The sequence below is a fragment of the Plecotus auritus genome, assembly GCF_963455305.1.
Source record: "Plecotus auritus genome assembly, chromosome: 4".
NCBI classification, from domain to species: Eukaryota; Metazoa; Chordata; class Mammalia; order Chiroptera; family Vespertilionidae; genus Plecotus; species Plecotus auritus.
The window spans coordinates 149,363,247-149,376,718 of NC_137775.1; the positions used below are offsets into that span (position 1 = coordinate 149,363,247).

At 46.1% G+C, this 13,472-nt stretch overlaps 1 protein-coding gene across 1 annotated transcript in view; it reads right to left on the reverse strand.

Annotated features, from left to right (window-relative positions):
* The window catches only part of CDHR3 (cadherin related family member 3), a gene marked incomplete at both ends in the record, with an annotated part of 59,943 nt that extends 51,203 nt beyond the window's left edge, over window positions 1-8,740 (reverse strand). Inside the window, 2 exons of the mRNA XM_080666374.1 lie at window positions 627-829; window positions 8,695-8,740. Coding sequence (XP_080522500.1) covers window positions 627-829; window positions 8,695-8,740 — 249 coding nt within the window. The remainder of the gene's footprint in view (window positions 1-626; window positions 830-8,694) is intronic.
* Between the last annotated feature and the right edge of the window lie 4,732 nt (window positions 8,741-13,472).

A 13,472-nucleotide genomic window follows, 5' to 3' on the forward strand; every position in this document is an offset into this window, starting at 1 on the left:
ACGAAATTTATGTGGGGGGGGGGAGGGGAAGGGGTCCCTCAGCCCAGCCTGCACCTTCTCGCAATCCCGGACCCTTCGGGGGATGTCTGACTGCCGGTTTAGGCCTGATCCCACAGCTCCCTTCCATAAACCGGCAGTCTGACATCCCTCTCACAATCCAGGGCCACTGGCTCCTAACCTCTGGCCTGCCTGCCTGCCTGCCTGCCTGATCACCCCTAACCACTCTGCCTGTCTGCCTGATCACCCCTAACCACTCTGCCTGCCTGCCTCATTGCCCCTAACCACCTCTGCCTTGGCCCCCGCTGCCGTGGCTTCATCCAGAATGACTTCTGGAAGGTCGTTCGGCTGTCCAGTCTAATTAGCATATTATGCTTTTATTATTATAGATTATTTGTAATGTTCAGTTGGACTAGATTAAATAGAGAAAAAAGATTCCAAGGCTAGAGGGGCACCTAGTGCAGCAGAAGGCTCTAGCATGCCCAAAAAAGGACTTCTGGATATTAGAATAAGGGAGATTAAACCAGGGAAAGAGGAAGAAATGATCACTGATCTAGAATCCCATGGGGCTCTCATCTTTAGGACTCCTCTTCACAGGTAACTCCCATTGCGAGTAAGATGGTACTTACCTCAAACTCGGTGCCTGACAGACAGTTCACGTTGAAGGCTTCAGTGAGGGGACTGGTGTTGATTATCAGGGGCAACCCTGGCATCACAGGTGACAGTGATGCTGATAATTTCACGGAAAACTTATGCACTGAAGTCCCAGGTGAAGAATTCTCTGCCACATTACTAGTAGCAGGTAAGTGAATCAGGTGTAGTGCCTCTCCCGCTGTGGATTTAAAAAGTATAAAAATTACATGAACACAAAGCCTTGTGCTGGGAACAGGGACTTAACCGCTTGTTCTGTGGCTTCAAGTCGTAGCTCGGAGCAGCGATGGAACCTGGTCACTCCCCAAGAACAAATACTCCTGCCAAGACTTGGAGTGGGGAATGTGAGATCTTATAACTAAGAAAACAACCACCACCAAACAACCATGAAATCTGCTCTTGTCATCTTGTTAATGAAGCTGCTGCTTTTCTCTTGTCTCCCTGCTTCCCTTCTCTTTTCTCCCAATCTTTGTGAAGAGCCAGGAGAAGAGAAACATCACCTTAGCAGGTAGACACCCACTTGAAGTATCTAGTCTACCCATGACATTCTCTCTTTTACAAGGGCCCAATATTTTTTCAAGAGTTCATTTTCCTTCTCTGGGTCAGTGTTTCATTCATGCTGTCATCTGAGAGTTGAGTGTGCATGACTGAAGAGCTCCTTGGTAGACATTCCAACAGTCATAAGTAATTTCAAGGACAGTTATTTGTTTTTATTGGATGCTATAGGTATCATGTAGAGAGTCAGTCAGTACTTTCTAGTTGATAGATTAACTCCTGTTTCACAGAGAAGGAAATGAGATACTTAGAGAAGGCATGTGAACTACTCTGGACTTCATTACAGACAGAGAACTTTACAATTTAAGAGAAAGTATGTTTCTTCCAGGAATGCCTCAGGACATTCTCAAGTCTCCTCCACACCCTGCAAGACTTTGCCAATACGGAGGAGAGCAACAGGTCATGTTTTTTCATGCTTCCATAATAATGGTTACTGTAGGGGGTTGAATAGTGTCTTCCCCAAAATTCAGGTCCACCCAGAACCTCAGAATGTACCTTACCTGGGAAAAGAGTCTTTTCAGATGTAATTAGTTAAGAGGAGATAACACCAAATTAAGATGGACCCTAAATCCAACAGCTGTTATACCTATAAGGACAGGACACAAAGACACACACAGAAGGAAGAAGGCCATGTTATGACAGAGGAGGAAATTGAAGTAGTGCAGCTACAAGCCAGGGATGGCAAGCAACCACCAAAAGCTGGGAGGTAGGCAAGGAACAGATTCTCCCTCAAAGTCTCTAGAGCAGCCGTGGGCAAACTACCCGTTTGGCTGTTCTATCCGGCCCGCGGAGCCGAAAGAGCGGAGGGTTCTCTTGCTCTCCCCTCCGCTCCTTTACTTTGAATTTATATTAGTTCACACAAACACTCCATCCATGCTTTTGTTCCGGCCCTCCGGTCCAGTTTAAGAACCCATTGTGGCCCTCGAGTCAAAAAGTTTGCCCACCCCTGGGACGGAGCCAACCCTGCCAACACCTTTAGTTCAGACTTCTGATCTCCCAAACTGTGAGATAATGAATTTCTGTTATTTTAAGCCATCCAATTTGTGGTAATTTGCTATAGCAGCACTAGGAAAATCATAAAATTATCATTTATTCAATGTTCCAAATAGGCGCATAATATAAAATCCTTTTTCTCATTTACTCCTTAAAACCATCCTTTCAGATAGGTATTAATATCATTATTTTACAAATGAGGCAACTGAGCTAAAGGACATACAGTGAATAGTATTCTCCCTATTCACAGGGATAATGTCCAAGACCCCCAATGGAATACCTGAAACCATAGTTTAACTATATATATATATATATATATGTTTTTCCTATACATACATACTTATGATAAAGTTTAACTTATAAATTAGGCACAGCACAAGATTACCAACAATAACTAATAATAAAATAGAACAATTATAATAATATCTATAATAATAAAAGTGTAATATGCTAATTAGACCAGACGTCCTTCCAGACGACCTTCCAGACAAAACCTGGGGCTGTGAGGGTAGCCCAGGTCCTGGGTGCCTGCCAGCGGCTGGAGGGAAGCCAGTGCCGGTAGCCAGGGGAAGGAAGGTCTACTCTTGCAAGAATTCCGTGCATTGGGCCTCTAGTACTGTCATAAAAGTTATGCAAATGTGATTTCTCTCCTAAATTATCTTATTGTACTGTACTCACATTTTCACTTAAAGGAAGCACTTTAGGGCTTCCCTTGGGCATATTCAAATTGCCAGCATCACTACTCTTGTGCTTTTGGCCATATGAAATAAGGTAAGGGTTAATTGAACACAAGCACTGCAGTACCCCAAGAGTTAGCCAGTGAGTGACTAATGGGGGGGTGGTGTCTACAGCTTGAAGATGATGGACAAAGGAATAATTCAAGTCCTGGGTGGGGCCAAGCAGGACGATGTCGGATAAGAGATTTCATCATGCTACTCAGGACAGCAAGCAATTTAAAACTTATGAATTGTTTATTTCTGGAATTTTAGAAATTTTAGGTGTAAAATTTCTAGAAACAAACAGGACAAATGTTGGTTTTATTAAAAAAGAATACATTTATTTCAAATTTGGGGGAAGGGATGCAAAGAAATAATGGAAATGTAGGCAAAATTGAAATATAAATACATTCATTGATACAAGCTGTTATAAATCTAAAATCATCTTATTTAGATTAGAGACTAAAATGCATTATGCTAAAATGCATTTTTTTACTCAAGAATTATCCAGGTTTATGGACAAGGACTGTGCAAGGACTCAGATAAATCAAAACAGCTGAGGCTTAAGGTAATGTGAGTATGAATAGATTTTAAAAAATCTATTAAAATTGTCTTTCGTATTATACCATTCTTGTGATAAAAACCCGAAGCAAAATAGTATACTGGAGTATTTAGAGGCAAAACATTCCCAAAAATAGTTTTTCAAAATGAGCAAAATAATCAGTTGCTTTGGTGCTTGGGTTTTTTTAGGCATAATTTCCTCATGCCCTCTTTTCCCACAATAAAAAAGTCAGCAAAGCCCACCTTGAGCTGTCATGAACATGTTTTCCCACTGTTCAGCAGGACAAGGACAGTCATAAGCAAAATGAAAGGTTGGCAATTTGTCTAACAATTTCCCACCTTTTCTTGGCCCCTCCCACCCACACCCAGGACTTGTGCCCCTCCAGCCAAGAAGAAAGGACACCTCTGCTCAGATTTAACTCACTAAGGTTTTTCTCAAGAATGGTATGGTGAGTGATAGCTTTGCTAAAACAAGAAACAACTTGCATTTACTAAGAACCTACTCATCAGGCATTATGCTGACTACTTTACTGCCTGATTCCGTCCACTCTACACACAACATAGGTGTTGCTGCCTCAGTGTTACACTCCGTAAGCGGCTGCGGTGGGCCCTTGCTGCATCTGGGTCTTGTAGATAACAGACTGCACATACTTATTACCGTGTCGTCACTCCACACTTGTCAGGTGACTGTGCACATGTGATGCATCATAGTTTTTTTATGACAAGGCAACAAAGCAGCAAAATAGTGCTGGGGCCTGGTATGAAACTGGCCCCTCAACTCAGTTGTTAGATTTGGGTGATGTTCTCTGTAAGAGGTTGTTTTTGGAGCAACCTAAGCAATTGTGCAGGAATATTAGCTTGATGTGGGGTCCCTTGGCCTGGCCTGCACCCTCTCACAATCCGGGACCCCTCGAGGGATGTTGGAGAGCCAGTTTCAGCCTGATCCTGCAGGCATAAAAGGCTAATATGCAAATTGACTGAACAGTGGAACAACTGGTCGCTATGATGCGCACTGACCTCCAGGGGGCAGACGCTCAATGCAGGAGCTGCCCCCTGGTGGTCAGTGCACTCCCATAGGGGGAGCGCCACTCAGCCAGAAGCAGAGCTCACAGCTGGCAAGTGCAGCGGTGTGGTGGGAGCCTCTCCCACCTCGGCGGCAGCACTAAGGGTGTCCGCTGCAGGCCTAAGCAGTCAGTCGGACATCCCCTGAGGGCTCCCAGACTGCGAGAGGGTGTAGGCTGGGCTGAGGGATCCGCCTGAGTGCACAAATTTCATGCACCGGGCCTCTAGTACAGAATAATGACTAACATTTACTAAGCATTTACTACATACCAGTCATTCCTCTAAGTGTTTTACTAAAGTAACTCATCAAAGATGTAAATTATCTCTAAATTAACCTGCAAATTTAACATGATTGAATTCTATACATTATGGTATGCTACCTATCAAAAAATAAGATTTAATTTAAAAAGCTCAATTTCTGTCCTGACCAGTGTGACTCAGTTGGGTGGAGCATCATCCTGTACACCAAAAGGTGGCAGGTTTGATTCCTGATCAGGGCACATGCCCAGGTTGTGCTTCCATCCCTGATCAGGCCATGTACAGGAGGCATCCAAGCTATGTTTCTCTCACACATCAATGCATCAGTGTTTCTCTCTCTCTCTCTCTCTCTCTCTCTCTCTCTCTCTCTCTCTCTTTCTCTCTCTCTCTCTCTCAAAAGATCAATAAAGGGAGAAACCAAGATGGTGGCATAGGTAAACACCTAAACTGCTGCCTTGCACAACAATATCAAAACTACAACTAAAAGACAAAACGGACACCATCCAGAACCACAGGAAAGCTGGCTGAGTGGAAATTCTACAACTAGAAGAAAAGAGGAAAGCATATTGAGACTCAGAAGAGCTGCAAAAGGCTGAGGTATGGAGGCTCGCACGCGGAGAGAATGGGTGGCTGTGTGCATGGGTGGCTGAGTGCGCGGCTGGCTTTCTAAAGTGGGAGGGAGAAGGAAACTCCTGACTGCACTGAACTCCAGTCCCGGGTGAGATGCTGGGAAACCGGACTCATTCAGGGGGAATCTGGACTGTCAGGAAAAAGAAAGCACACTGAGACTTGGGAGCTGCGGAAGGCAGAGGTCTGGAGGCGCGTGCGCACAGAGAGGACTGACTGCTGAATGCACGGGAGGCTGAGTGCGCGGCTGGCTTTCTAAAGCAGGAGGGAGACAGAAACTCCCGACTGCATTGAACTCCAGTTCCCGGTAAGTTTCTGGGAACCCCGACTCATTTGGGGAGAAACTGGACTGTCTGGCAGCGGGCGAAACTCAAGGGTGGCTTTCTCTCAGAGGTGCTTGCCAGTGATTACCAAGGGACACTGAGACCCAGGGACCTCATAGGGCAAGGCTGACGGGAAACCAAGGCTGTCTGCTCCGCCCTGAAACTCTGCCCCATCCAAGCTGAGCACAGAGGCTTTTGCAATTTTGCAAGTCTTGTCTCATAAGAGTGTCTCCAGCACAGAAGTTCTCCCAGCGTAGACACATCTGATCCTCACAGCCAATTGGCCTGGAGGTCAATTCCTCCCAGTGATACCAACAACAATCAAGACTTAACTACAACAAGGCTGAGCACACAGCCCACAAAGGGGTGCACCAAGAGTGTCCACCTCAGGTAACTGGGGAGGCTGAGCCACTGTGCCCTAGAGGACACCTACCACACAAAGCTACTCTACCAACTCAGGGAAGCAGCAAAAATGTGGAGACAAAGAAACAGATCACAAATGAAAGAAATGGAGGAAAACAAATGACTGGATATAGAGTTCAAAACCACGGTTATAAGATTTTTCAATAATTTCCTAGAAAAGGCCGATAAATTTAACGAGACCCTTGAGGATATGAAAAAGGATCAACTAGAAATTAAACATTCACTGACTGAAATAAAAAATATTATACAGAGACCTAACAGCAGACTAGAGGACCGCAAGAATCAAGTCAAAGAGTTGAAATACAAAGAAGCAAAAAACACTCAGCCGGAAAAGCAAAAAGAAAAAAGAATCCAAAAATTTGAAGATAGTGTAAGGAGCCTCTGGGACAACCTCAATTGTACCAACATCTGAATTATGGGAGTGCCAGAAGAAGAGAGAGAGCAAGATACTGAAAACCTATTTGAAGAAATAATGACAGAAAAATTCCCCCACCTGGTGAAAGAAACAGACTTACAAGTCCAGGAAGCGCACAGAACCCCAAACAAAAGGAATCCAAAGAGGACCACACCAAGACACATCATAATTAAAATGCCAAGAGCAAAAGACAAAGGGAGAATATTAAAAGCAGTAAGACAAAAACAGTTAATTACCTACAAGGGAGCACCCATACGACTGTCAGCTGATTTCTCAACAGAAACTATGCAGGCCAGACAGGAGTGGCAAGAAATATTCAAAGTGATGAATAGCAAGAACCTACAACCAAGATTACTCTACCCAGCAAAGCTATCATTCAGAATTGAAGGTCAGATAAAGAGCATCACAGATAAGAAAAAGCTAAAGGAGTTCATCACCACCAAAACAGTATTATATGAAATGCTGAAAGGTATTCTTTAAGAAGAGGAGGAAGAAGAAAAAGGTAAAGATAAAAATTATGAACAACTGATACATGTCTATCAACAAGTGAATCTAAATATCAAGTGAATTAAAAATCTGATGAACAGAATAAACTGGTGAATATAATAGAATCAGGGGCATAGAAAGGGAGTGGACTGACAATTCTCGGGGGGAAAGGGGTGTGGGAGGTGCGGGAAGAGACTGGATAAAAATCATACACCTATGGATGAGGACAGTGAGGGGGAGGTAAGGGCAGAGGATGGGGTGGGAACAGGGTGGAGGGGAGCTATGGGGGAAAAAGAGGAACAATTGAAATAATCTGAACAATAAAGATTTATTAAATTTAAAAAAAGATAAAAAAGATTGATTTCTTTCAATAAAAAATAAAAGAAAAATAAATAAATAAAAAGCTCAATTTCAATAATCTGAGCTGACAACATTAAAAAGATCTCCTAAGATTCTTGAAGTTCTTTAATAAGGACAAAGATGCACAAGAATCTTTGGCTCTTCAACCAGAAGGCATTTCCTCTACTCAAGAGTAAGACAATATACCTCCTCAGTACCTCAATTTTTCGACAGGATTTGCTAAGCTCAAGTTGTCCCCAAAAGTCTCCAGAGAAAGGCCAGAATCTCCACAAAGACTAACTTGACATATACACTGAAGGGATTCAGAACACATTTTCCTAGATTGTGCCACTTTGACATGGGGACTATTTTGAGCCAAAGGCATGGAGACCCAAAAGATTCAGGAATAGCTTTTTAAAAAAAAAAAAAAAAAAAAAAAAAAAAAAATAATAATAATAATAATAATAATACCTTCCCCTTAACTTTCTAAAAGAGTTTAGATCAGCCTTGGGCAAACTACGGCCCGCGGGCCGGATCCGGTTGTTCTATCCGGTTCTCTCCTCTCCTTTACTTTGAATTTATATTAGTTCACACAAACACTCCATCCATGCTTTTGTTCCGGCCCTCCGGTCCAGTTTAAGAACCCATTGTGGCCCTCGAGTCAAAAAGTTTGCCCACCCCTGGTTTAGATAGAGGGCCTGGTCTAGGAGAGAGCTAACAGCAAAGATAACTACAAAGCATATGGGCTAGGTGTGGTGGGCAGGGGAGGGGGGGAGCTCAGCAGGACCTGGAGCTCAATGTCCTCTCTGTGAGGCTCAATTGCCTGACTGCCTTAGGTCTCATATTCTTATAGGGCCTCCTTATGTACATAATTAAACTTGTTTTTCTATTGTTAATCTGTCTTATGTCAATTCAATTAATAGGTCAGCTAAAACGACCTAGAAGAGTAGGAAAAACAATTTCCTCTTCTGCAACACTAAGCTCTGCTATGAAAATTATTTTCCAAACTTTGGGTCTTGGAAGGACTTCCAGCTCAGGCCAGTTAACACCAGAGGGAAAGTGAATTCTTTACAGACATGGACTAGATTGTGGCATCTATAGGCACCCCGTTCTCTGGGTTACCCCCACCTCCTGCGGCTCCTGTTGCTACATCATTTCATTCATCAGTGCAGATAAGCCCACAGTTAATCTTGGCCTCCCAGAGGCAATTTCCTTTTTCAGGACTTTATCATACAATGATATCCTGTAAACTGAGTCGAGCAAACAAGGTGGCAAAATGAGTTCCTACCTGACATGGCCCCCAGGAGAAACAGGAGGAGGGCTGCTTCCTGCATACTTGATAGTTCACCTCTGTGCACACTTCCAGCAAATCACCCAGGAGCGGAATCCCACCTTATATCTAAGTGCATTCCAGATGCCGCTCATCTTCCCCTCCCCGTTTTGTTGCTATGCAAGAAATCAAACAGATGCCTGGTGGTAACTAAGGGAGACTCTAAACAACGCAGGAATGTTTGTTCTTCGATTACCTGCTTCTGTGACTGCATGGTACCCAAGAGGCCAACCAACCCGTCCTGGTGAGCTCAGAGTCCATCTCAAAATTCCACACCTACTGTGCGGACGGAGAGCCCCAAAAAGGGAAGTCAAAGAGCAAAGAAAAAGAAGAGGCAGTGAGATGACAGTAAAAGCTGGACATGAGCTCAGTCATCCAGGATGGTCTCAATAGCCAGGCACTCTGTCCTTCTCAGAAGTAGGGTGGGGCCGAAACCGGTTTGGCTCAGTGGATAGAGCGTCGGCCTGCGGACTGAAAGGTGTCGGGTTCGATTCCGGTCAAGGGCATGTACCTTGGTTGCGGGCACATCCTCAGTGGGAGGTGTGCAGGAGGCAGCTGATCGATGTTTCTCTCTCATCGATGTTTCTAGCTCTCTATCCCTCTCCCTTCCTCTCTGTGAAATATCAATAAAATATATTTAAAAAAAAAAAAAGAAGTAGAGTGGGGAAGTGGGAATTTTTCTGCTGACAGAATTGATGAATTGGACTCGGAATTGGGACTAGACCCCTCTTCAAGGCGGCGATAGACACGGCCCTTTGACTCCCATCACCACCACTGCCACTCTAGCCCTCAAAGAAGTCTATGGAGGAAGATTATTGGAGTCGCACGAGGCTTCTGCCCAGCAGGCAGTGATGTGCCCGCCCCTCATAGGCAGGTGCTGCCCTGTATGGTGCTTTCATGTCCCATGCAGCCCATGCCAGCTGCAGGCCTGGTGTGTGAAACACAGTTGAGCTGGAGCCCAGCCTCCACTCAGGGAAGGAGCAATGGCAGCAAAGAGGGCAGATGGCCATGGAGCAATGGCAGCAAAGAGGGCAGATGGCCATTGTTACACGGTGCAGTAACAATAGCAGTGGGTACAGTGGAAGGAAGTCAGACTTGGACCATCTCTCCTCTTCCTTTCACTCAAGAACTGCCCATAGGGGGAGGGAAGCCCAGAAGCTCAAGGCTAGTGGCAGGAGGAGGGTAGGGGGCATTGAGCCAGATCCTCCCCACCAGGAGCATGAGAAGCAGGAGTCCCTACAGGAGCTCTGAAGACCACGTGTACCCCACAAGCAAATCCGCATTTGGTCCCTGCTGGCCAGTTAGTCAGTATGAGCTGGTAGCTGCCACAGTCATGGTGAGAGCCAGCAACGTAGGCCAGCAAAAGGGGACACTCACCACGTTTCCTCTCCCTCCTCCTCAACCATCCTCCCCAGGGCAAAGAGGAGCCTCTTGGAGCCAGACCTCACCACTTGCCCAGGCTCCAAACTGGCAGTCCCAGCTTCCCCTGCTGCAGCAGCCAGTAGCAGGGGGGTAGCAAGAAATGAGATCTAAGTCAAGTTTGAAACAGAAGCCTTAAAAACTGTGGTGGACCATGAATAACTGAAAATGACCGGGAAGCAAGATATTAAGGGACAGTTAACAGAGGCAGGTCGAAAACACAAAACCATTTCAGTTTGTGTGCCCCTGAATTGAGACTGTTAAGTTAGCTGGGTATAATGCCTTCCGGGCACAAGAAAAGCAAGGCTCAGAGAGGTTGAGTGACTAGCCCCAGGTTAAGCCACTAGTAGTGGCCAAGCTGGAACTGTGTGTCCCCTGCTTCCCAAACTCAGGGCAGCAAGGCTGTCTTCCTTCCTTGCTCACCACACCCAAAGCCTTAGCAGGCCCCTTCTAGCACCCAGGGTGCCTCCTAGAGCCCCTTCTCCCAGTCTTGCTGCTACCATTCTGGCTAAGGTCCCGGCCTGTGGCCTGGACCACCTCAGTAGCACCAATGCATTGCACAGACAACTGTCAGGTTAATTTCCCCAAAGTACATTTTAATCACTGTCTTGCCTGCTTCAAATACAAAGCAACCTTTACCCTAGGAAAAGCTGACTTTACCTGCATGAAGCAGGAAGTAAGATTCAGAGTGTTAGTCTGTAGGTTTTGGTGTGAGATAGGTTGGGTGGCAAAAAGCATAGGTTTTGTTGTGTGAACTTAGGCAAATTACCTAACCTTTCAGAATCTCAGTTGTGCTTCTATAAATCGGAGCAATAATACCTGCATGGAGTATTATTGAGAGCAGGACATGAGATAATGAAGTGAAAGAAACTGGCCCAGAGTCTGGGCTATGATACTGTTTTTCCCCGAATAGCACCTCTATAGGACCGTGGCAAAGGCTGAAACCCAGTAGGTACTCAATAAACATGGGCTGAAAAGAAGATGAATGAATACACAGTTGCCAAGTTACCAATTTCTCACCTCTCAGTTTTCCCTGTCATATTAGTTACTGCAAATAATCCATTTCATTATTCATAATTGAAGCTGAAGTGATGGCTCCGATTAAGTTATGGAAACCGTCAGAACAATTAAACCTTTGAATTAAAGAAACTCACATCTATTTAATTTTCAGCCTGACTACACAGTGTTCTTCATGTTGCCCTGTTTTCACCAAGTTAAGGGGAGTCTCCGCTTCCTTCCTCTCCCTGGTCCAGGGATCATAAGGGCCATAGTATGGAATTTGTTGTGGGGTTTTTCTCTCGTAGTTACAGCTTCTGGGTCCAGTCCTGAGGCTGTTTCTGCCATTATGATGTTCTGTTGTCTATTGGTCCAGCTCCCATCTGCTTCCGAAAGCACCAAGGACCCGGTTGGGCCAGAATCACACAGAGGCTGAATGGGACCCTAAAGCCCCTTGCCCTCTTGTTCCTGACTTCTGACACCCTGAGTCCTCCTGGTTCTACCGGGGTCTCAGCCAGGTGGGATGAATGGGGCGGCTCAAAGGCAGGGCTGGAATCTTTGGGGCAAGAACCCCTCCAGAAAGATCTGGGAAGCCTTCTCCCATGGCATGTCTGGCCCAGCAACAAGTGGCTCAAGCTGGTGCTTAAAGTAGGGACTTTCCTGAAATCTAGCTAACGCTACTGCAAGTGTCCAATTTGCTTACAAAGGAGTTGTGTTCCACACATCCATTGACTTTAGAACCTGGAACACACTTCCTACAGAGGGATTGCTGACAGCCTACAGACTGTTACATAATCTATAAAGTACCCAAAATATTATAGACTTAGGATGAGAACTAGAAGTGCTGCTGTGCGTGTTCAGTTAAGTTTCCTTAGTAGTTCCGTGGGTATTGGGGGCTGGCCAGTGAACCTGATCCCCTTTATACTCGGGTGGGGGGGGGTCGCCTTTATATCTCTGTCCATGTTTATGCAGTTACTGGAACTATGGGCTTCAGGGACCCAAACCCTAGGACACGGCACCCAGATTCCACCATTTGTTATGCCCAGATTTCGTGATTCCCAAAGACCACGAGGGAGCCGAGTCCGATGCAAAAGCAAAGAGCCTTTTAATCGAGCTAGCTCGAGCTCAGTCCCACACACACACACACACACACACCGGCGCAGCGGCGAGGTGGAGAGAGAGAGAGAGTCAGCCCCCAAACGCGCTGATTTATAGGGGGCCTGGGAGAGGTAGGAGGGGTGAGGTAGTGTGGTCTCTGCTGATTGGTCGGGATCAGGTTGCACATGGGGCAGGGTGCGGCTTACCTTCCCCTTGCATTTCTATTGGCTAATCCAAAAGTGTGGGTTGGGCTCTTGAAGAGGTTCTAGGGCAGGAACCTGACTCCACGAGGTGGAGGACATAGAACAAAAGGAACATGGAGTCTCCCCGCCCTTTCATTCCCCCCTTGTCTTGAAACTTACAGGCCCAATCATGGGTCGGTTTGTATTTCTACTGGACAACATTCCTGGGTCACGAGGGTACACCACCCCAAATTCCCTGTACTGATAAAATCGGAGTCCCCAAGTCTTCCTTCCCCCTCCAGCATCAGGCAGGTCGAGCACGCTGTAGTTTGAGCTTGAGCGGGTTGCATTGATCTCGATCGATGCTCCATTTGGTGACGAAGTCTTCCTGGATCACAGATGGGTCCGCTGACCGGACGTGAGTGTGATGGACCCAGGTTGCGATGCCGTCTACCTTGAGAGCGGTGGGGGTCGTCAGCACCACGACATAGGGACCCTTCCATCGTGGCTCAAGGGTCTCCCGGCGGTGTCTCTTGACATAGACCCAGTCCCCGGGCTTATGCTGATGAGGAGTCGGGGCTGGGCCGGTCTCGTAGATAGCGCGGAGGCGTGGCCAAATGTCTTCGTGCGCCCTCTGGAGCCCTCTCAAGGAAAGAAACAGTTCTTGACTTTCAAATTCTGTAAGAAATTCGGCTTTAAGGTTAGGGATAATAGGGGGTGGCCGGACAAACATGATCTCATAAGGAGTAAAACCCAGGGTGTAGGGGGAGTTCCTAACCCGGTAAAGGAGAGCCACCCAGTCCCCGCCAGTCTCCATGGTCAATTTGGTAAGGGTCTCTTTTAGAGTTCTATTCATCCTTTCTACTTGCCCTGAGCTTTGGGGCCTATAAGCACAATGCAATTTCCAATTTGCCCCAATGGCCTTGGCCACTGCCTGCGTTACCTGCGAGACAAAAGCTGGTCCATTGTCTGACCCTATCTCAGCGGGAAAACCATACCTGGGCAAGATGTCTTCCAGCATATACCGTCACCCCTTCTCCT